The sequence below is a fragment of the Bemisia tabaci genome, chromosome 1 (assembly GCF_918797505.1).
Source record: "Bemisia tabaci chromosome 1, PGI_BMITA_v3".
In the NCBI taxonomy this organism is placed as follows: Eukaryota; Metazoa; Arthropoda; class Insecta; order Hemiptera; family Aleyrodidae; genus Bemisia; species Bemisia tabaci.
Genome location: NC_092793.1, coordinates 62,570,145 through 62,593,272, shown reverse-complemented (window position 1 = coordinate 62,593,272; position 23,128 = coordinate 62,570,145). Strand labels below are relative to the sequence as shown.

General features: G+C 37.3%; 1 protein-coding gene across 4 annotated transcripts in view; it reads left to right on the top strand.

Annotated features, from left to right (window-relative positions):
* Window positions 1–19,232, top strand: part of LOC109033364 (lysosomal alpha-glucosidase) — a 115,975-nt gene extending 96,743 nt beyond the window's left edge. For 2 of the 4 annotated variants that reach the window (XM_072305076.1, XM_072305080.1), the window contains exons 16-17: window positions 14,333–14,529; window positions 19,016–19,232. In XM_072305076.1, the coding sequence (XP_072161177.1) occupies window positions 14,333–14,529; window positions 19,016–19,081 (263 nt within the window). In that variant the 3' untranslated portion in view covers window positions 19,082–19,232. Of the gene's footprint in view, window positions 1–286; window positions 514–14,332; window positions 14,530–19,015 lie in introns of those variants that run through there. The other 2 variants (XM_072305086.1, XM_072305083.1) reach the window with 1 other exon arrangement.
* Window positions 19,233–23,128: the final 3,896 nt, after the last annotated feature.

Sequence of the window (23,128 nt, the reverse complement as noted above, 5' to 3'; positions counted from 1 at the left end):
TTGATCGGAAGGAGACAGGGACCGAGAGCGGAGCAAACTAGCTATTCGCTCTTCGCTCGGGCCGAAGAGCGGAGTTTCTTTTTTCGGGCGCTCGCACTCCCCGTGAGTTTGCCGGCGAGCAAACTCTTAGGAAGCAAGAAAACAGAGCGAAGGACAAGGCTGATTTCAGCCGATCCTGGGGAGCATATAAATCGAGTGTTTAAAGAAGGCCAAGAGCGCTCTCTTTTGTTAGAGTGTTGCACGGCGATCACGCATAATTACACATCCTTTCTTCTGTTCGGGGTAGTGGGACAAAAGCTGTGCAACCCTGGATCTGCGGCCACTGACCAGGGACCTGGCACCTCAAGTCGCATGCCATACCACTTTTTGCGCATCGTCTTGAATTTTGATTTCATGCCGCTGTCTTTTCACGGTATGAAGGCCAGGAGTAAACCAAGGTCCAGAAAATCTTATGAGCCCTACAGATTCCACGCTTCTAATGAGGCATGGGGCCCATGAGTTTTGGGTCCTTGCATGCTTCTTGACATTGATAAATACAGGAGTATCATACATATATACTTAATCCTTCTAATTCCGGTTCCGATGTCATTTATTTTTTAAGGTTGCATGCCGCTGGAAAGTAATTAGAGGCTTATAACTGTACTTTATACTGTTATCTATACATCTAAGGGATATACAAAATAAACAACTTAAAATGAGTCTAAGGCGGCAAAAATAACAGCTATTACAAGTGCAATTTCAACTGGAAATAAAGAGAGAAAATTAAAAATTAATTCCAATTTACCAAGCCTCACCACTGTTACTGTGAGATTCACAAAAACAACGGTGAGATTCAGTAAATTTGAGTTACTTTTCAATTTGTATTTTTAGTCCAGTAAACGAAGGCTTATAGGATACATCTCCGGCCGAAAACGAACATACGGCTGGATTAAGACCCAATCGATTCTTCATATGAAAAGGAGTTTTTAGCCAGAAGTCCCCATGAATCCCCTTGGGGAACTGCGCACAGTGGTCCGATGAAGTTGAAAATTGGACATGTTTTCAAAAATTCACTACGATGCGAGAAATGGACCTAGAGAGTTCATTTTTTTTGAAACTGTAGGTAATTAAGTCTACTTTTCGAATAAACTTTAGTTTTGAATGTTAAAGTAATTTAAATGTGAGTAAAATGGAAAGAAATTGAAAATTGAGAATTATTGACCGGCATTTTCTGTATTTACGTCCTTATGAAGACCCGGATCGAAAAATACCCTTCAGTAAAAGTTGTAGATCGTTCTTTTAGCGTTGATTTGGTATATAACATCATAGGTTTATCTTACGACATACATGTCTTACGACCAAAATCAATCATTTTCATTATAAAGGCTCTTTCCTAAAGCGCCATAGTTGCCAGTTTTCGCTTTATTATTTAACTGCTCACTAATTTGTTCTGGCAACGATTCAAGTGATACTTACGGCTTTTGGACTACATTTTAAAACTCCACCCCTTGTAAAGCAACAGTGCAACTACTTTTCAATCCCTATTAGAGTCAATTATCTGCCCTGATCCCCCCCCCCCCCCCAATTTTCCAGAAAGTGACAGAGAAAGTGTGAAAACTGGCGACTTCATTTTTCTATTCAATGTTATTTTTTTTCTTGAAGTGGGAGGCTCATGTAAGACTTGACTCGACTCTCCTCTCCCTTCGTAAGACCCCGTGAGCCAAACTTAGACCAACCCCCCCCCCCCTTTTTGAGTAGCTTACGCAAGGTTTTTATTGTAGGGTAATGTTTCAGACTTGCACTCTTCAGTTGTGTACAAATTGACTTCTTTTTTTTTCATTTTATTTCATGCGTTTTCTATAAAGAGTTACTTAACTCAATAAGCGACTTAGTCACTCACAGACTTCATCTCTGGGCCCACCTCAATACCGCGCAAGGCTCGATGAGGTGATTCCATTTCAAAATTTCAGGAAGTGACTGGTCCCTTTAAAGCCTTGGGCTCGCCCTCAGTGCGGCCCTTCATTTACGCCATTGCTGTAAAATTATTCAAACTTTTTATACATAATAAAAATCGCCTTTACTCCTCGTTTCTGGAAATGATACTTGCATCTGGTTTTTCAATGAAGCGTGCTAATTAAATGTTGGATAAAAATTTATCTATTGTCCTCCGTATGCCCTAGGAAAGCTGGATACACAATTGGGACCGCCATTTCCACGATTTTACAGATTACTTCAATTGACTTTGCAAACATGCAGAGAATCTGCTACCAGTTTTTGGGGAAACATTTTCATAATAAATCAAGTGCTAATTTTGGTTTCCTAGATGCCTGGTTTCTTGTTCCATGTGTAAGCATATAGTTCAGCTGAATCGCTCGATAGGGCTTAAGTCTCTTCATTTTTACTTTCTACTAATTCTCAACCCGGCTTGGTAAGCATGAAAAAATGAGAGTTTTGTTATTTCTAAAAAGCCTATTTAAAAGACATTAAGAGGCTGGAGTGAGTATATGAATGGGCAGGTTAGTACCAATATCAAGGTCGCAAAACGACTTTGCAGTGATTTTCATCAAATATTTTTAATAATTTGGTAACTAGGCGAACATTGGGCCTTCAATTTTCAAAGAATTTTCAAAGTTGAAAAAGAAGCTTTTAAAATTATCTGGCAGTGGTCGCGCGTTTGGTACCATCTAAGAGGCAACAGAAAGGTTAATAAACACATTAACAGCGAATTTTTAGCGATTTTCTCTTACCTCTTGCTATTGCCTTTGAAGTGGTACAAGACGATTACCATCATTTCAATCTTCTATAATATGGTCTCTAAAAATTGGAGGCCCAATTTTTTAGCCCCCCCCCCCCCCCAAAGAAAAGAAATATGCGAAATTTTCTTTAAGAAAAATCGATAAGAACTAAATCCTTTGACCCTGCTTGGCTCTCCTCGGAGCTACGAAAATATCCCTAGATGAAATAATTATTGCAACCTCCTTATCTACCATGAAAAGAGTCTAAAATTTTAAGTCCCAATTTTCACGTGCTTACCAATTCACTAAGAAAAACGGATAAAAATGGAATATTGTGTTATGGTCTGTGCTATTTGTCCGTCGGATGGACAAAACCACTGTCTTCTTTTTTAAGGCCCGTTCCGTCGCGCACTTTTTTTGCAGCAAATTCTAAGCATCGACAACGCAAGAAAAATGCATTATCGCCTTCGTGTCCATGTCATTCATGTAATCAATCGGTTTGCTATACGACCGACATAAAAAAGCTTCTCGTCACCATTAGCTTCCCATTTTACCAAAATGAATCCATCCTACGGTCAAAGTAGGTATACGATACGCTGAATCAACACGCAAAAACGAACTATTAAAACTTATGGTAAATTGTATTTTTCATTGTAGGTACTTTCAATGATTGTTGGACCGAATTAGGAAACCGTTTAAGTATCACCGTAAGTTTCTCAAGCGGGGAGGGGTAAGGTCTAAGTTTGGCTCACGAGATCGTGCTGAAATTTTGAAATGGAATCACCTCATCGAGCCTTGCACGGTATTGAGGTGGGGTGGGCCCAGAGATGAAGTCTGCGCTACTGAAGGGCTAAATGAAGGGCCGCACTGAGGGCGAGCCCAAGGCTTTAAAGGGACCAGTCACTTCCTGAAATTTTGAAATGGAATCACCTCATCGAGCCTTGCGCGGTATTGAGGTGGGCCCAGAGATGAAGTCTGTGAGTGACTAAGTCGCTTATTGAGTTAAATAACTCTTTATAGAAAACGCATGAAATAAAATGAAAAAAAAAGAAGTCAATTTGTACACAACTGAAGAGTGCAAGTCTGAAACATTACCCTACAATAAAAACCTTGCGTAAGCTACTCAAAAAGGGTTGGGGGGTTGGTCTAAGTTTGGCTCACGGGGTCTTACGAAGGGAGAGGAGAGTCGAGTCAAGTCTTACATGAGCCTCCCACTTCAAGAAAAAAAATAACATTGAATAGAAAAATAAAGTCGCCAGTTTTCACACTTTCTCTGTCACTTTCTGGAAAATTGGGGGGGGGGGGGGATCAGGGCAGATAATTGACTCTAATAGGGATTGAAAAGTAGTTGCACTGTTGCTTTACAAGGGGTGGAGTTTTAAAATGTAGTCCAAAAGCCGTAAGTATCACTTGAATCGTTGCCAGAACAAATTAGTGAGCAGTTAAATAATAAAGCGAAAACTGGCAACTATGGCGCTTTAGGAAAGAGCCTTTATAATGAAAATGATTGATTTTGGTCGTAAGACATGTATGTCGTAAGATAAACCTATGATGTTATATACCAAATCAACGCTAAAAGAACGATCTACAACTTTTACTGAAGGGTATTTTTCGATCCGGGTCTTCATAAGGACGTAAATACAGAAAATGCCGGTCAATAATTCTCAATTTTCAATTTCTTTCCATTTTACTCACATTTAAATTACTTTAACATTCAAAACTAAAGTTTATTCGAAAAGTAGACTTAATTACCTACAGTTTCAAAAAAAATGAACTCTCTAGGTCCATTTCTCGCATCGTGGTGAATTTTTGAAAACATGTCCAATTTTCAACTTCATCGGACCACTGTGCGCAGTTCCCCAAGGGGATTCATGGGGACTTTTGGCTAAAAACTCCTTTTCATATGAAGAATCGACTGGGTCTAAATCCAGCCGCATGTTCGTTTTCGGCCATGAAAATACTTCGTTTCCTGGACTATTTTTATTTGTTGTCATTTTAAGTTGTTCATATTTTATTGTCTTTTCGGGCCAATTAAGTCGTTCTTCGTCTAAGGGCTATTATCGCGAAACATTGTGCCATTTGAAAACTCGAATCCGGGTGTATATAAGTATATATGTCTTACTCCATCCAAAATCCCTGAAGAACATCTCAAACTTTTTCTGTTTGCTGACACATAGTGCAATACAGCAAGCAAATTTATCGATCCAGGGGCTATTTGCTTCTCCGGAATTTTCTTTTTTGGGGGGGGGGGGGGTAGATAGCATCCTATTTTTTATTCTTTCTTTTCTAATAATACTTCTAATTTTAGGAGGACTAGACCCATTTCAACCCCTCAAAAGCCACATCCATGATGCATTTTCGCTCGCCACTTAAAGCAAATATATGTGGAGCAAATTAATTCATATAAACATAAAAATAAAAAAAATTAAAGAGAAAACTGCATAGAAAAAAGATATGGCCTCAAAAGACATTCCGTCCGTTCCGGGCTCAGAGACCAAAAGTTTCGGGTGCTGGAGCGGTAACTTCGATTGATCCAGGTTCAGTGGATAGAACGATGGGTGTGACATCTAGAACTTTTGGCCTCTGGGCTGGGAGAAGATGGTGTGTTCATATAACGTGAGTGCAGCTTTCATAGCGGGAAATTTTTCTTCTCTGCGCTTGTGTAAAAATGCCTGTAAAAGTCTGAGAGTAAAATGTTTGTGTTGGATAATTTTTAGCCATTGCATATTGGGGTTCCTCACATAAAACTTAAACCCTAAAAATTCTTGTTCACGTCGCCAGAATTATGCCATTTCAATTAAACGCCTTGAGCAAAGTCCCAGCAGTTTAGGCAAAGTCTATCTAATTGCTACTGCATTGCATGTTTTGACATTTTAGACCCGAATATCAACGAATTTTAACGGTTTGACGAATGTTTTGGAGAATGGAAAATGTATGCCAGATTCACATTTATCTAAACTAATAAACTTCCAACACATCTCTTTTGGTAGAAATTGAACTTGCAGGGTGGGCCAGCAAGGTGTGCAAGTATTTTTTAAACATTCAAGATCTTGGTCAAAATTGCGATTGAATCACATAATTCAACGGTCGTCGAAAAAGTACATTCCACTAATTCATATCATCCGAACTAAAATGATGTAGATAAAAAAGTACGAGGCACGTATGCGGCATACATTAGCTTTACTTTAAGCCCAAAATGTCGAAACTCGATATAAAGGCTTACAAGAAAACCCAATTTTGTATAGAGAGCAGGTTTACCATTGCGGCTTGTCCCTCTTACAGCGCACTATAGCAGATCGGACCAGAGTTCCTTAATTATTCTTCAAAAGCTAAGAGCAATGAATTAAAAAATGTTGAATTCTGTTTGATTCTCAGATTTTCAGCTTCAATTTGGTACTAAAGTTTGACATCAGAAACCAACAGGTTGGAGAGGAAATCAAATTTTTAGGAAAAGAGTGCCTCAACTGCCTCAATGCCTTTGTAGCACGTGTTTGTCTCTTACATATACCGTACAAGAATCCTTTTTTCCAAAAAATAAGTCACTCTGGTTGCCTTCCAAAAATCGCAGAAAATTGAAATAATTCGTACACTGTAATATGCGTTCCACATATTATTGACCCAAAAGTGTGTTTTTGCAAAAGAATCACTCTGTCCATGGCCCGTTAATAGGGAATCACGCGCTGCAGAGGCAGGTCTTTCCACAAAATCTGACTTTTCGCGGGTCGGTTGATAGGAAATGCTGAATCAAACCAATACGGCAAGTTGAAAATAAGAATATGAGGACTGGAAAAATTCTTGCCCTCATTTCTTTCTTCCGAAGAACAAAATTGGGAGACTGTAGTATACTGAAAGGAGGGCATGCCGGGCTGTGATAATGAGTAGTCTCAGTAATTTTGAGTTTCCTTGCGAATTTCTCGAATTCTCAAAGGTTTGAGCCGATTTTAAAGCTTTGAGTTTACCAAATACATACTTATAAATTTAATTAATTATCTTTAGTTTGAAAGCGATAAAATTGATAATCCTCACATATTAATTTTAGCAATACGCTAATTTTTTAAAGCCTTAGGAAGTACTACTGGCATCGTAGAAACTTAGATAGTTTGACCCTCTTGGTAGTATAGTTTTCAGGAAAAAGAATACTTTTGATCTGAGACATGGAAGTATTTTTCAAAATATCACTAAGACTTACTGAAAAACAAAACATCGAGCTCAAAGACTTTTTGAATCCTGTTTATAGCAATCCTTGATGGATGCGGTAAAATGCCTATCATTGTTGATGCTTTGAGAACAGTTGTTTCTAACAAGTGCGCAGTCATGAAGCTTCACAGGAGTTTGTTTTTCGTAGGTTTATTTTTTTTTGCATACTTGTTGAGTTCCCACCCTTGTCGCTGAGGGAATGAGTCAAGTCTATTCTTTTAAATTTTCGGGACTCCACACGGGGCTCGTGAATAACACAAATAAAAAAAATGTAAACTTGTCAAATCCGTCTTATGAGATCAAAAATTCCAAAAATGTACGACTTACGACCCAAAAAAAAACAGAATTTTGCTGTAAATTGGCAACAATGGAAAATATTCGGGTTCCACTGCTAGGAGGTGTATCTAGGAGCTATGGAGAGTCACCAGGCCAAATTTTAACATCATAGCACATTTTCTTTCATCTTGGCGAGACTTGGCTTTAGGGGTGTTAGGCGACTTTGTTGTTTTTGAAGATGGGTCAATTTTAGTAACAACACTTAGCGCTCAAATTTTTCTCTCTTACTCGATAAAAATACGGCTTCCTCTGTTAACCTTCTAAAGTGCTACTTTTGAAGGAAAAGACTCATCAAAGATTTCAGTGTAAGTACGGTTTTTGGGTTTCAAAATCGTCTGTATCGCCCCAAACCCCTGTATAGCTCTAAACCGCCATCGCCATCAACCAGAACCAATGAAAATATAAAAAAATCGCGTTTTTGTAAATGACGATGGTTAAATATCATTTAATCAACTAGCAGATATCACATGAATGTAATACAGAAATATTCAGAACATTGCTATGAAAAATTTGGGCAAAAACCGCGTTGTTGCCGAATTGATCCCCCATTTTCCGCTCTAGCCGGTGACGGCCGCCTGGCGTTCCGTCAACATTCGAACAATATAAATCACATTTTAAAACGAAGAAAAACCTTTGTGCACTCATGTCATAGGTAAAGCATGTTCCCTGCAAGTTTCACTCCAAGAATTGACAAAGTTTAGCCGCACACAGCCTATGACAGTCACCTATCCTCAAAAATGACGAGCTCAGTGAACATCCCTCACGCGAGGGCTCGCCATAACGAAACAAAATGTGTTACGACATCGAGTTCGGCCTATTGACTCTTCATAGCTCCTAGTTACACCTTCTAGCGGTTGAACCCAGATATTTTCCACCGTTGCCAAGTTACAGCAAAATTCCGTTTTTTTCGGGCCCCCCCTCGTATAAGCTTTTAAACTTCATTAAAAATCCTGAAATTTCCAAATATCACCCAACCCTATGTCCGTGATTAGTTCCTTTTCAATCCACGTAGGAAACAGTAACACTTTTTAAGACCTGAGTGACTGGGGTTCTGGTTACGAACTCCCCCCCCCCCCCACTCCACATTTCGATTAGCCTTTGGGAAGTCAGCCTTATTTAGGAGCACACAATAAAATAAAAGAAATAGCAGCAGCAATACTGTCTCTGAATTGGCCCGGGCTGTGAAAAGCGACTGAGCGCAACTGCTCCCGGGGTCAGCCAGCAGCCAGGGTCGGCCTATCTTCTTTTCATCAGCCTTGTCTTCAAAAATTTATTGTACCTATATTCGGCTGTCATAAAGTATGTTTTGTTCTTAATACAAACAACAATAACAACACCAACATCAACGATAATATAAAAAAAAAACAAAAAAAAAACAAAAGCACAACATTTCACAAGCACCGAAAGATGGGTTTTTAAGAATTTGTAATGCATTTAATCTTTGTGTTTTTTCTATAAGTTTAAAATGTATCAAAGGTGAATAACAGGTTTAGGGTCACATATATTACTTTACAGTAAGTATAAAATTGAAAAGTTTAGTCTTTTTTGGTCACAGAAAACTTCATAATACCGCTAAGTTTTCATTTTTGAATTCACCCTCGTATTGCCTGCTGTAACAGCGGGATTTATTATCAACGCTGCCCCCCTCCTCCCCCCTGTCAAGAACTTATCCTATTTTTAATTTTTTGTCATAATATTTGTCTAATGCAGGTATTTAAAGATACACAACGGTTCATATTCATATTTGTTAATTTTACTCATGGTTATGAGGTTTTCGCCACTTTCCCCATAAGAAGGAACCACTGTGCAGGGTACCTTGCGAAAGTTGTACTTAAGGATTTGAAAAATCTACTCGGCACAAATGAAAAACTTTTAAAAACTCTGCTAATAGGTTCCTTACATGGGCTAATAAATCAATGCCCCAAAGCTTTTTCTTGAATATATACTGAATTGAGAGAATTTGATCAAATCATTATGGATGACTTACTTGTTCCATTCACAACATCGTTACAGGCCAACTTTTCTCAGCTCTTAGCATTGTCTCGGAGAATATTACAGTATATCCATGCGTACTTTATTACTAACATCGTCAACGTCGTTTACACGTTGAATCTCCAACATTATCAGGAGAAAATTACCCTTTTAGGGCACAGGAATTTATTACATGAGAAGGTAGAAGTGTTGTGCAAGTTATTTTCCCAGCATCCATCGCTAGTAGTCTCTTGTGCCACCTCATCATTGTGATTCATTGATGTACACGCATATAAAAGTTCTGTTATAATAAGAGCATGAAGTTATCATAATGGTTTCTCTGATGTATTGGCACAAATGCTTGGGTACAAAAAGCTTCTCCAGTTCCTTCCATTCGATGTACAGAATGACTCTTCTTGGAGCAATATCTTAGAACTAGTTTCATGTAATGATGATGTATGAACTGAAGACAATGTTCACGAAATATGATCAAGAAACTAATTAGCCATGTAAAACGCAATAAACCAGTCTCTGGTTAAAGTTAGTTGACTAAGTGTTCCAGTCTACAAGGTCCATGTGCAATGTATTTTAACTCTTGCTGCATATTTCATAATATCAGAAGCAGCAATTAATGAATTAAAAAGGGATATTTCGGACTTCCAACGTAAGAGGGAATTTTCAAGCGTTTTCAGAAACTGTGAGAAAGGCAAAGCAAAGCCTGATGCCCCCCTCCCCCTTCACCTGAACAGTCAAAATGTCAATTATGTAATCGGAAATGCCCCTCGGAATTACTCATTGACGACTGTAGAAAAAACAATGTTAAAAAAAAAACATCCCCTTGAAAATCCGAAGTTTTCGAAAATGTATAAAATTTTTGGCTCTGAGGGCTCATTTTAGGCCCCAAAATTCTCCATATGGTTAAAATTGGTAGTTTAAGTAATCGAAGGCTTAAAATATGCATGTTTAAGAAACTTGGGCACTATATCCAGGAAGAAAAAAAATTTAAATAATATGACGGGCCTTGCTATGGGTAATTTGGCTATTTTAGATCAAAAATACCTTTAAATCAACTTTACTTTCCAGGAGCTCGACAGAATTTTTTTCTTTTTGGCTTAAATGACTCAGTAGACACTCTACTTCAAGAACCTGAAGAGTTTTTGCTCGTGACTTGTCATTAAATTTAAACTTGTTCCGACGCACCGTGTCTGGTAACCGAAGAAGGATCCTTCGTCTACTTTCCTTGCCTCCATCTGAAACATACCGGTCTCCTCATCTCATCAGTATTGTCAAGTTTTGTTTATCATCAATGATTGATACCATTAGTTTGGTGTTTTAAGTGAAACATTGAAGAGTGAAATATTTAGAAATATCAACTGACTCGCTACATCCAGGTTTCATGCCGGAGTGTGTTCTGAATTAAAAAGTAACAATGTGTGTCTTCACAGCTTGTAACATGATCCTAAAGCACTAAACAATTGATTTACAAAATAAATTAACCTTCAAATAGTGACAAATGAGTAAAAACTCATGAAAATGGCTAAATATTGAGGTAAAGTCCATGTCTTTTATCACTGTGGCAGATGTAAACAATCGCCCATTGACTACAGTCTTCCTTAAAAATAGGGTTTATCCTGTCTGTTCCTATTTATGTAATGAAGGTTTTAACCATTTAAACGTCCAAAGAATCCATTTCTGAATTCCATTTTGTTCCAAAAATCATCGATTGACTCGATATTTGCATTTGAAAGGCGGCTGCCAGTTCCTTATGGGAAAATGCGTCGTAAGTGATGAAAAGACCATGTTTGTCATGCGATGTGACGTAACTAGGGTACCGGATCCGTTACCGCGTTTTAGTGACCGTTTTAAAAATTCGAATTTTGAGGCGTTTTTAAGTTGATTTTTTGGGGGTTACTGGTGAGCCAAAACCTCCGAGAAAATTCCTGTGACATTAGGAGCCTTAGTTCTTTCGATTAAAGCAATAAAAAAAATGGTGCAACGGACCCAGATACTCAACTATCTAGATTTTGATCCAGATTTAGTTAAGTAGTCGCTGTTTTTTTGTGTGATTATTTACTAGTTTTCAAATTATTTGATTAAGCAAAAATCAGTTCTGTTTGATCTAAACTCCAAACCCTTTTGCGAAGTGGTAAAGTTTTGGATAATAGTTTCCATAGCAGTTCTAACTGTTGCATAAAAAAATACTTTGCACATGGAACTTGTAGATTGGAACACTTAATCAACTAACTTTAACCAGAGACTGGTTTATTGCGTTTTACATGGCTAATTAGTTTCTTGATCATATTTCGTGAACATTGTCTTCAGTTCATACATCATCATTACATGAAACTAGTTCTAAGATATTGCTCCAAGAAGAGTCATTCTGTACATCGAATGGAAGGAACTGGAGAAGCTTTTTGTACCCAAGCATTTGTGCCAATACATCAGAGAAACCATTATGATAACTTCATGCTCTTATTATAACAGAACTTTTATATGCGTGTACATCAATGAATCACAATGATGAGGTGGCGCAAGAGACTACTAGCGATGGATGCTGGGAAAATAACTTGCACAACACTTCTACCTTCTCATGTAATAAATTCCTGTGCCCTAAAAGGGTAATTTTCTCCTGATAATGTTGGAGATTCAACGTGTAAACGACGTTGACGATGTTAGTAATAAAGTACGCATGGATATACTGTAATATTCTCCGAGACAATGCTAAGAGCTGAGAAAAGTTGGCCTGTAACGATGTTGTGAATGGAACAAGTAAGTCATCCATAATGATTTGATCAAATTCTCTCAATTCAGTATATATTCAAGAAAAAGCTTTGGGGCATTGATTTATTAGCCCATGTAAGGAACCTATTAGCAGAGTTTTTAAAAGTTTTTCATTTGTGCCGAGTAGATTTTTCAAATCCTTAAGTACAACTTTCGCAAGGTACCCTGCACAGTGGTTCCTTCTTATGGGGAAAGTGGCGAAAACCTCATAACCATGAGTAAAATTAACAAATATGAATATGAACCGTTGTGTATCTTTAAATACCTGCATTAGACAAATATTATGACAAAAAATTAAAAATAGGATAAGTTCTTGACAGGGGGGAGGAGGGGGGCAGCGTTGATAATAAATCCCGCTGTTACAGCAGGCAATACGAGGGTGAATTCAAAAATGAAAACTTAGCGGTATTATGAAGTTTTCTGTGACCAAAAAAGACTAAACTTTTCAATTTTATACTTACTGTAAAGTAATATATGTGACCCTAAACCTGTTATTCACCTTTGATACATTTTAAACTTATAGAAAAAACACAAAGATTAAATGCATTACAAATTCTTAAAAACCCATCTTTCGGTGCTTGTGAAATGTTGTGCTTTTGTTTTTTTTTTTGTTTTTTTTTTATATTATCGTTGATGTTGGTGTTGTTATTGTTGTTTGTATTAAGAACAAAACATACTTTATGACAGCCGAATATAGGTACAATAAATTTTTGAAGACAAGGCTGATGAAAAGAAGATAGGCCGACCCTGGCTGCTGGCTGACCCATAGCATAAGCATAAGACATACCTGCGCGGCGGGACGGGGATGCGCGAGAACCATAAAAAACTGTGTTTCTTTCCGAGTCATTTTATACCTTAATCTCTGTAATTTTGTAGAAGACTTAAAGAGGGTACCTTCGACTCCCCGAAAAAATTGTAACTATTTTACAAGATTTTCAAATCTCTTCTTACACCGATAATTCTTCATAGCTTTCGAAGTTCAATGAATGATTCGTGGTGATGTTTCAACCCCTGTAATTTATAAAAAGAGTAAAATAGAGTAGAACTTGTTCACGACAGTCAGCAAACATCTCTAATTCTCAAAAAATGCCTGTATTATGCTTAATCATTTTTTTAAAGAAAGTACCTATTGAAACCGGCCACAGGGATGCAGCGTATGAACTGTCTCAAAAACTGCGTTTTCTTCGCGCCCTTGGTATGTTTCAACCCCTACTTCGAAATGTGGTTTAAATATTCTCAGGGCAGTTACTATGTACCTTCGACTCTCTGACAATGCCTGTATTCTTTTAACATCCCTTGACAGTTTTTTTAAAAGTCTCCTTGCGTCAGTAATTCTGTAATGATTTTTAAATTTGAAGAACATCCAGTTTTATCCCCGTCATTCAAGAATTTTTCTCTTATTTTTTTTAAGTACCCCAAAAAATCAAAACCATAGGAACTAGAGATGACAGGTATCAAAGCAGCCGTTACTCTAAAAAATTGATTTAGAATTATGTAGCATCAGCTGAATTTAGCGGAAAAATGCCTATTTTAAGGAATACAGGATGATAATTCTGATTTTAGCAGGCTGTAGCAATCTTAAAAATGAATTACAGTAAAAAATACCCTTGACTTATGTTAATGTGAACCCTTAGCAGTAGGACTATAAGACTTTTTATGATAAAAAATGTTCTTGGGAAAATGGGGTTTTTGCCACTAAAAACCACTGTGCCCTGTAGTAATGAAGTACTTAAATTTTGTAAATAGTTGCCTAAGGTGACGCATTTTTTAACCTTTGTTTTGCAAATTTACAATAAAAGAAATCATTTTTATCAATTCAGCTATCTTCTTACCTTAGAGAGATGGTTCCTTTTTAGTGGGTTGCCCGAGGTAAACTATACCACCAGGGTCATCGTTTCATAATGGCCTTATCAGTTTGGATTGAGAGATCCTAGTACAATTTGAAGTTAATTTTTTCAAGTATGGTCTCCAGTGAATACTTATAATGCGGACTAGAGTCTGAATGAAACTAGCGGTTGAGAGCATTATTATTATACTTTTAAGCTGTCAGAACCTCTTCAATGTATAGTGACGAAACTTCTTTGACTCTGGATAATAAAATTGCATTAAAATGGGCTGAAGTAGGCTAAGTTGAAGAGAGGTAGGCTTCTTCTAACCCAGATTTCATTGCTCGTGTAAACGCAACTGGGCTTAAAACCTTGGTTTGAGAATCTTCGGTTTTGTCTGTTGCATGAATGAAGCCAATCACTCTCAGAGAACCTAGATTACTCGGAATTTTCAATATGATTTCTGTAGAAAATATTTATGAACTACATCTTCTCTGTTTTAATCAGACTCTTATGAATGGAGCCACTATAACCAGATATCCTTTGCTGTTGCCAATAACTGCTTATCCAGTAAAGCAAAGCACTGGGGTTATGACGTTCCAATGCCTGTAAATTTAGTGCTAGTCCTTGGTGTTACCTCTCATGTGAAAAATGTTACCAACAATGGACAGAAGTGCAATTTTGAATACAAAGCTGAATTTCAGGTAAGAAGTTAGACTAGTAATTGGACTACATTTAGCAATTAGGAACTATAAATTCCGGCCCGGTTTAAAAACAACGTATGTGCCATTACTTTCCCCATGCACAAAAGTGTTTTATCAGATGAGCCAGAATTTATAGCTCCAAATAGCAAAATGCAGTACATTTGACATTTATTTCGTAAGGCTTCATATTTGGTCAACAAAATCAATGGATTTTAACGGAATATTTTCAGATTTTTTCGACCGGATCCAGGGAAAGAGCTCAAAAATAAACTAATGGGAATATCCTGTGTATTTCTTTTCAGTTTTCACCCATCAACTTATGTTTTAAGTAGACTCTGCGAGGATTAGTTTACAAACATGCACAAATCAATAACTTTAAACACTTTCAAATAATCCTTGACTCATCTCTTGGGTTCGGAATTAGAAATAGGCAATGAGCACCCATAGAGGATTCCTCGAGGAAATAGTGCAAGAATTTTGCTACAAAGGCTGTCCAAAAAGTACTGGGACTGGTTCCATAACTCAAAAATTAAGATAGCTAGCGGCTTGATCTTGGTTTTATTTGAAAGATCAACTCAATTTCTATCGATTGAGACCAAAATCAAAACTTTCAGTAAAATATTTCAAAAGTTACAACACTGTTTTTTAAAAAAATATCTGGACCCCCTACCGTTTTTGGTGACCATTTTCTCTTGCCGAGAACATTCTCTAATTTAATGATCAGTGCATGGTTCTTTTGCAACTAATCATGGCAAAAGCTAATTGATTTGGCAACACTGTCAAGTCGTCGTCGTCCGACTACGGGTGTAAAGGTTCTAAGTCCATGGAGAAAGAATGAACCGTCGTACGGTGGATCGAGTCAATGGTACAAGTTGGTCATGGGCGATTCGGGCAAATCGCATTTTTAAGGGACAAAAGTGTTCCTTAAGAGTTATATTTTAAGGATCTGACATTGATTTGGAACGAAACATGTTCATTTTTGTGACAGAAGGCATCAAAGAGAGGCTCTGCATAACTTCTCATTTTAGCGAAAAATCGTCCGAGTCTCTTTATTCCATTTAACTTGCTTCTATTTAAATTAATGCTAGTTTCATTGATTGATTCTAATTCTTCAGAGTCTGGAAAACACATTGCACTGGTAATTTTTTGTATTCGGCCCATTTTTTCAACATCATGTTTGCGCTATTGTGCTCATATGAAAAAGCAAAAAAAAAGTTTAGGTATACTTTTAACAACCCATCCGCCGGAAAACATTGTTTAAGCATGTTCGTAGGAGTCCTGAGAGTAACATTCCGCAATATTTGGGTGCCACTTTGCGCCACTTTGGCTGTGACGTCCTTTTTTCTGTTGCATTCCGAGATTGCGCGCGAGCTTTATCTCGAAAATCAAGCAACCAGTGAACTCTCGTAACTGCTAAATGACCCAGGTAGGTATGATTCCTGTTCATCGGAAACTGAAAAACAAGTTTTACCATCAAAACGTGCTCTTTGGCCCGTTTTGCATATTTTCATTATTTCCTTAACTACATATCTATAGGAGAACTTAAAAAAAAAATCTGGCAAATTTTTACTCCAACATCCTTCTATATCCCTTAGGAAGCTTTTTTGGGACGTATCAGTAGATGTTCGCCAGGTGATGAAGGTTGAGAAAGATATCGTGCACGACGTCATGTCCAGGCAGTTATGCTGGTATGGACATGTGCAAAGAATGTTGGAGCAGAGGTTGCCCAAACAAGTTTTGGATTGGGTACCACCTGGGAAGAGGCGACGGGGACGTCCCGTAAAGGGTTGGCGGCAGGGCGTTGACGAAGAGATGTTGCGGTGTCAGTTGCCCGAGAACCTCTGGGAAGACAGGCATATGTGGCGTTTGGGTGTCGTAGAGCGCCAGAGTGCGTTGTAAAGCGAATATATATATATATATATATATCAGTAGATGGCTTGAGGAAATTTTTTAGCAGGTAACCCCCCCTCCCCCCCACTTGCCTGGCCCCTGACTATGATGCCATTTTATCTGTTGGCCTCCGCGATCGTGTGTGACCGGTCACCGGTAAACTCTGATAACTGATGCTTCTCTCAAATAGGTACAAATTTTTCAATTTTTCACCTATTTCGATGTAAACAAAGTGCAGTCAGTGCAAAACTAATTACACTGCGAGTACGTATCAACGTTACAAGTCCAGGAAATTTTGGAATTTTTGCGGTTTTTTGCGTTGCTTGTTTTTTAAGTTTGATGCGATTTGAGAGCGGAAGATGAGGATGAGATTGATGAGGAACTGAATATGAAGAAGGAGAATAAGGAGAAGCAGATGACTGATATGTAACATTTTTTTTTGGCCATCTAGTGTTTTTCCTACTCTAAGTCCCTGCTCCGTCCTCTAAATGTAAATATGAATTTAAAGTAAATGTGATCTTGAATATTTTCAAAGAATTCATAAATGTATTTCATTTGTCTTTTCATCGATCCTTATGCATAAGAATGATATTCTTATGACAAAGTTTCGAAATTAACTTTGCTGTGAAGGGAATGATATATCTGATGCAGCAGCTAATATCTGGGTAGGTATTTTTGTGTATTTGTGATACTTATCTGTAAGTTTACATAATTTATCCTCTTCCATCATGAAAAATTAAAAACTCCGTCCTACGAAGTAAAACACGGACGCCTAAACTTTGCACCTGTACAGTTTTTTCGACAAAATACACAAAAGTGGGTCTTCAGGTACGTTGTTCACCAAAAATAACATCAAAAATGAATTCTATGCAAAAAATTAAGTGAGGTAAGAGGTATGTAATCGATCAAATGACCAGGAATATTCGTTATCCTCGTAAAATTAGAAGCGCATCGCTCCATGACCGACCACTCCCATTGCCTCGATCCACCGTGCGCCAGTCAGTCACCCCAAGAAAAAGCCAGCAGAAAATCGCGGTTCCACTCAAAGAATCGTCCCGGTACACACCTTTCATATCATTCAGCGTATCCTTAGCTGATAAACCACGTCGAACACAATATCGGATCACAGAATATTGTTCTTTTTCCACTGCTTTATCTCTTTCCATGATGGTATCAAAAATTTCGAACAAAGAAACAAAATCACTCACTGTCTGCAGCATAGACTACGCATGCACTGTGAACTGTCAACAACTGCCGAAAACCCAGGTTTTCTTGGGATGGCTGACCGACGGTTCATTCTTCCCCCATGGACTTTGAACCTTTATACCCGTAGTCGGACGACGACGACTTCATAGTGTTGCCAAATCAATTAGCTTTTGCCATGATTAGTTGCAAAAGAACCGCGCACTGATCATTAATTTAGAGAGTGTTCTCGGCGAGAAACTCCAGTCGCTAAAAACGGTAGAGGTCCAAATATTCTTTTTACAAACAGTGTTGTAACTTTTGAAATATTCGACCAAAAGTTTTGATTTTGGTCTTAATCGATAGATATTGAGTTGATCTTTCAAATAAGACCAGGATCAAGTCTTTAGCTATCTTAATTTTTAAGTTATGGAACCTGTCAAAGTTTTTGGACAATCTGTTGGTTGCAGAGTAGGTCAGGGGGAGGATGTTTTTGGACAAGCTTTTTGTCGCTCAGCGGGTTAGGAGAAGGAAGATTCTGGACAAATTGTTTGTCGCACAGTGGGTCAGGGTACAAGATCTGTTGTTGAACAAAATCTCACCATTTAACTGTCAAAAATGACCGTAAGAAATTCAAAACAAAGTAAATTCCAAGACATCAGTTCCCACTTCGAGAAATACACTTTCCTTCCTGCGGTTGATGCGCGGGTCTCTGATAGAAAAAAGAAACGACTGGAAAGACGCGCGCGTCCCAGGGAGGGGGGGTTTGCCCGTAACACTTTTTATCGTAAAATGTACATTTGAAACATTGCTGTCATTTTTTTTAACAATGTAATTGTTTAATTAACAATATGATTGTTTAATTAACAATCCATCTTTTCCGTGTGGAAATCGCAAAATGAGGAAAATGTAGGAAAATTTTAGGCTTATGTTCAACCCTACAGTATAATACTACAATGCCATAATGAAGGGATGAAATTCCTGCATGTGTCAGGGATGTGCGATTTCGTTCTCCTTCCCTTAAAAAATTTCACGAGAAACACTGTGGTGCCACTGGTTTTCTCTAAAATCAATTCCCAAGTTCAGAGAATGCTTTTTAAGTTCAAGCCGTAGTAGAGGGGATATCAACGTTAGGCATATACCTCTATACATAGTCAAACTCTCCATGTAACGAGAGAGATCAAAATACATTAGAAGAGATGCCGTGGTTTCAGTCTTGAATTGGTAGAAATGGTAGACCCCCAAAATTTTTGGTTCAACAAAAAATCATTTCCAAGGACCTAGGAACATCCTCCAAGCTTCACTTTTTTGGATGCAGCCTTACAAAAATCTATCAGCTGTGCCGTGAGTTTTAACATACCTGTGTATCAATAATGCCTTCTATAATAATATTAATGGTTTGGTTTTGTTTCAGGGTTTATTCGTGTTTGTTGATAAGACTGATTTTAAAGACAATGTGATTATCTCTTGGAGTTTTTAGACATATGTAGTGAATGTGATCTTAGTTTAAGTGCTCATTTTTCCTCTTGATACTTGAATCTTCTCGGGCATTTTATACATAAAAGTGTAAGACATTTTTACCTACAAATCTATATTCTTCTTCACTCAGAATAAAACTTTTAGTACTTTTAGTTTTCTTTCTCATTTAATTATGGGTATGCAGCATTTGTTTGTTCCCCTCGTTTTTCTAGAGGTACTCAAATCGTCGCCCTCACGACGAAGGGGCGTATCATCAAAATTGGACATTTTGAGTTATGAATGGAATCCTTCTTCACCTCAAGCTCCTTTTTCCATTGAGTCTTGTTTGAAAGCTCAACTCTCAATATTAGCCGAGTTATTGAGGAAAAACAAATAGGCGTAACATAAGAAAGACCTTTTCTGGGTGCGGCGAACGGGCGCATCATAAAGCAAACGCGACTACCTGGCCTCTCCTCAATGATACGTCCTCAAAAATCAGGCCCTTTCGGTTCGCGCGACACAATATGCCCGTCACTCACTGATCGGGTGTGTTTCTCAGTTATTGTTTCAGTATTTTGTTATTCCTGCTATAGATTTTAGACCAATCTGGCGGTATTTTTTATATTTATCGGCGTGTTTTAATGCTACAGCCTAAAGAGCTCTTTATTGTTATTGGTCAGGAAACCTAATTTGTCGGGTGTTTCGGTAAACACGATTCGTATTGTCAGTTGGGATTCTTTGATTTCGATGGCTTTTTGCCTCTTAATTTTGGTTTGACAGGATATTCTGGGAAAAGATCTAAATTGTCCGGGGGTGTATAGACGGTAAATGTCAAAAGATTCTCAACTAGGTCAAGATTTTTTCAGTTTCTATTTACATGCCACTAAACACTTGGTTAGCTCTAATTGTTTTCTTTTGACGACGTATCAAATGTAATCATGTTCGGTTTTTTTTGTCTTTCACCTACAATTATAATGAGTGTAATTATAATCGACTACTATCGATGTTTGATTTTTTGATTTTTCAAGCATTCTCTTGCCTTGTCGTTTAAATAGACATTCATTATTCATATTTAACTTCATTGTTCTAATTGTCCAGACACAGCTTTTACCACCTGGCCATCAAGAGTAAGCAAAATGAAGTGTTTTCAATTGAATAAAAGAAAAAATCTTTCCGCCGTTTTGTTCAGATAGGTAATGAGATTTCAATATTCAACATATCAAAGCTTTTGGTAAGATAATTAATTTTCAGTGATTAAGGATGACAAAAATACATTTGGAGTGGCAAGGAAAACATTATTTTTAAACACTTCAAGTTGCGAGCTCTTATTGATCAAAAGTAAATGCAGTTAATGAAATATGACTCGTCGTGTCAGAAATACAATTAAGCATCCTAATGCAGTCAATTTTAACAGTTAACATATTATTTCGTCTTTGGCGAATGAAAAAAATCATTTTACTTTATCTTTTAAAATGAAATTTCAGTCTGCTATGAAATTGAAATATTGGCACATCTCTGTGAATTTAAACCTCTTTTTTTTCTTAAATTTTATTATCAAGGCATTGTTGTTTTAACCTAAACAGCTGTAAATTAAAGTATGTCAAACTATCAAGAAGGACATAAAATATATACTCTTATGTTTATTACTTCAGTATAGATTCCTTTAAAGTCGTATTAATAAGACACTGCTTTTGAAAATTCTGATTGAATATACGCTCTCTTGATATTTTTCATTTTCATAACCTTTTAGAAATCTCAAAGAGGATGTACCTTAAACCATAGTAAATATACAGAACTGACCACCTAGAAAAATCGCGGAAGAAAAATCAAACTCAAAGAAAAGAAATTAAGTGAGAGAACTAACAAGTAAGGAATGAAATAGGGGAAGATATAGTGCAACAAGATGATACGTCCGCCGAGAGGACGCGGCGGAGCAGCGGAGGTGTCCAATTCAGTGTTCCGCCATCCCAAGTAGCATTTTGCAACGAAAAAATTGCAATTTAAATGAAATAAAATTTCCAGATGATTTCAACTTTCTTGCAAGAAAATTGCAATTATTTTACAACATCTGACCCCCTCATTGTAAAAAAGTTGCAATTTTTTTTTTTTTTGCAAAGAAATTTCAATATTGACGACCTTTAAATTTCAACCCCTAAATTTTCCGGGGAAATTATAATAATTCGAACCCATGCTTACCTAATGTCCTACGACGTTTAGCAGCATAAAATACCGGACGCCCTTGAGTGGGCTTGAACCCGACCCGCGAATGTCATAGCGGAGCACTCTTCCACTGAGCTACAGGGAGCTGATGATGAGCTGAGTTGAAATCACGCCTGTTAAGGCTGTTATCGCATGCATTGCGTCAGTGCGTGGTTCAACATTCATCATAGATTTGATTAACGCCGTTTTTCTCAGGCTTCTTTCTTTTGCCTATTATTTATTTTTTTTCGTGTTATTTATTTTTTTCATATTTTTTTTGTCTGATTTTTTTTTCGATATCACGTAATAGGTACTCACACTAAATTTACACCGGTGTAAATTACACCACATACTAACTTGAGAACTTAAAAATATTTTCAAAAAATATTTTTAAAATATTTTCAAAACTTTCTTAAGGAATATTTTTAACATGCATGTTTACAGGCAATATTTTTGAATTATTTTAAAAATATTTTTTGTAAACATTTTCAAAATATTCCTTTAAAATGTTTTAAAAATATTTTGAAAATATTTTACTAACAATATTGCCATGAAAATATTTTGATAAAGGTGACAATATTTTCAAAATATGTTGGGCTATATGGGTTAGGTGAGACATTTAAGTCGAAAAAACTTTAAAACAACTAGAGAATTGGATGCCAGGCACATGGCGTGAATTTGTTACAACATGATTGCACCGAAATTGCAGTCTTTATAGTGCCTTGAAAAAGAAGGTTAGGCAACATGCATTATCTACATTTCTTGCAAACTTATTGCAATAAAATTGCAACTTTTTAAGCGCCTTCAAATGAACGTATAGGCAACAAGCAAAAATTGCAATCAACTCACAATCCATTGCAATGAAATTGCAATCAATGCTACTTGGGAACGGGCGTATCAGGACCCTTTTCTAATATTTCAATGATATCAGGGCTGCTAGGCATAATTTTACAAATGCAATGTGATATTTAAAATCCTGATCTTTTTCCGGCGCTGAATGCGAAAAAAAAAATCAGATACGTTAATTAGGGACGTAGCGGCAAAGGAATTAAGTTCTTCAAAATCTTATTTTTGCTCTCCTGAAAAGTAGTCAAAATCTTGATACGCCTCTTTGTCGTGAGGGCGACGAAATGACTTACAAGGATCCCGCACACCCCATGAGCAAGTGCACCATGATCGATTTTTAATTTTTTATTGCATTCAACTCCTCTCAAGATGCACAAAATCATCATTGCGCCAACTTTCTACGATGCACAATCTCGCCCGGAAAGTTTCAATTATTCGGCGATTAATAGTCGAAAGGAGAACACTATACATGCATGGGTGTGCATTCGAGAACAGGCCTGCTGTAAATAAGGAAAACGTAGCGTGTCTCTGTCTTCTTATTTGTTCCTATCTACTCCTGTCGACTCAGGGGCTACCTCCCTCCTGCTCTTGTTTGTTTGACGTTTACTGTTTTACTCCGACTTTCCTCTTCTTACCCACATAGCACAGAATATTGATATAATACTACAATAGTACTGACACGTCAGTAGTGTCAGTATTTATAAAATGCTGATGTATCCTGATTTAATATTATATCAAGACTATGCCAGTATTTATTAGTTACTGATTTGGAGCTGTCAAAATATTGTTACAGTATTGGCCGAAAAGGTTGATTTCATATGGAAATCAGGGTTATGACAAGGTCATCAGAACACTGCAGGACACCGACAATATGTATGCATTACTACCTTAACACTGACACGTCTGTACACTCAGCGCACTCTGTCAAGTAGATATGAAAGTTCAGACGATGGCCGTCATTTTCATAGTACTACACATGTATTACATTTGAAACATGAATTACACAAGTATACAAGTATTGAAT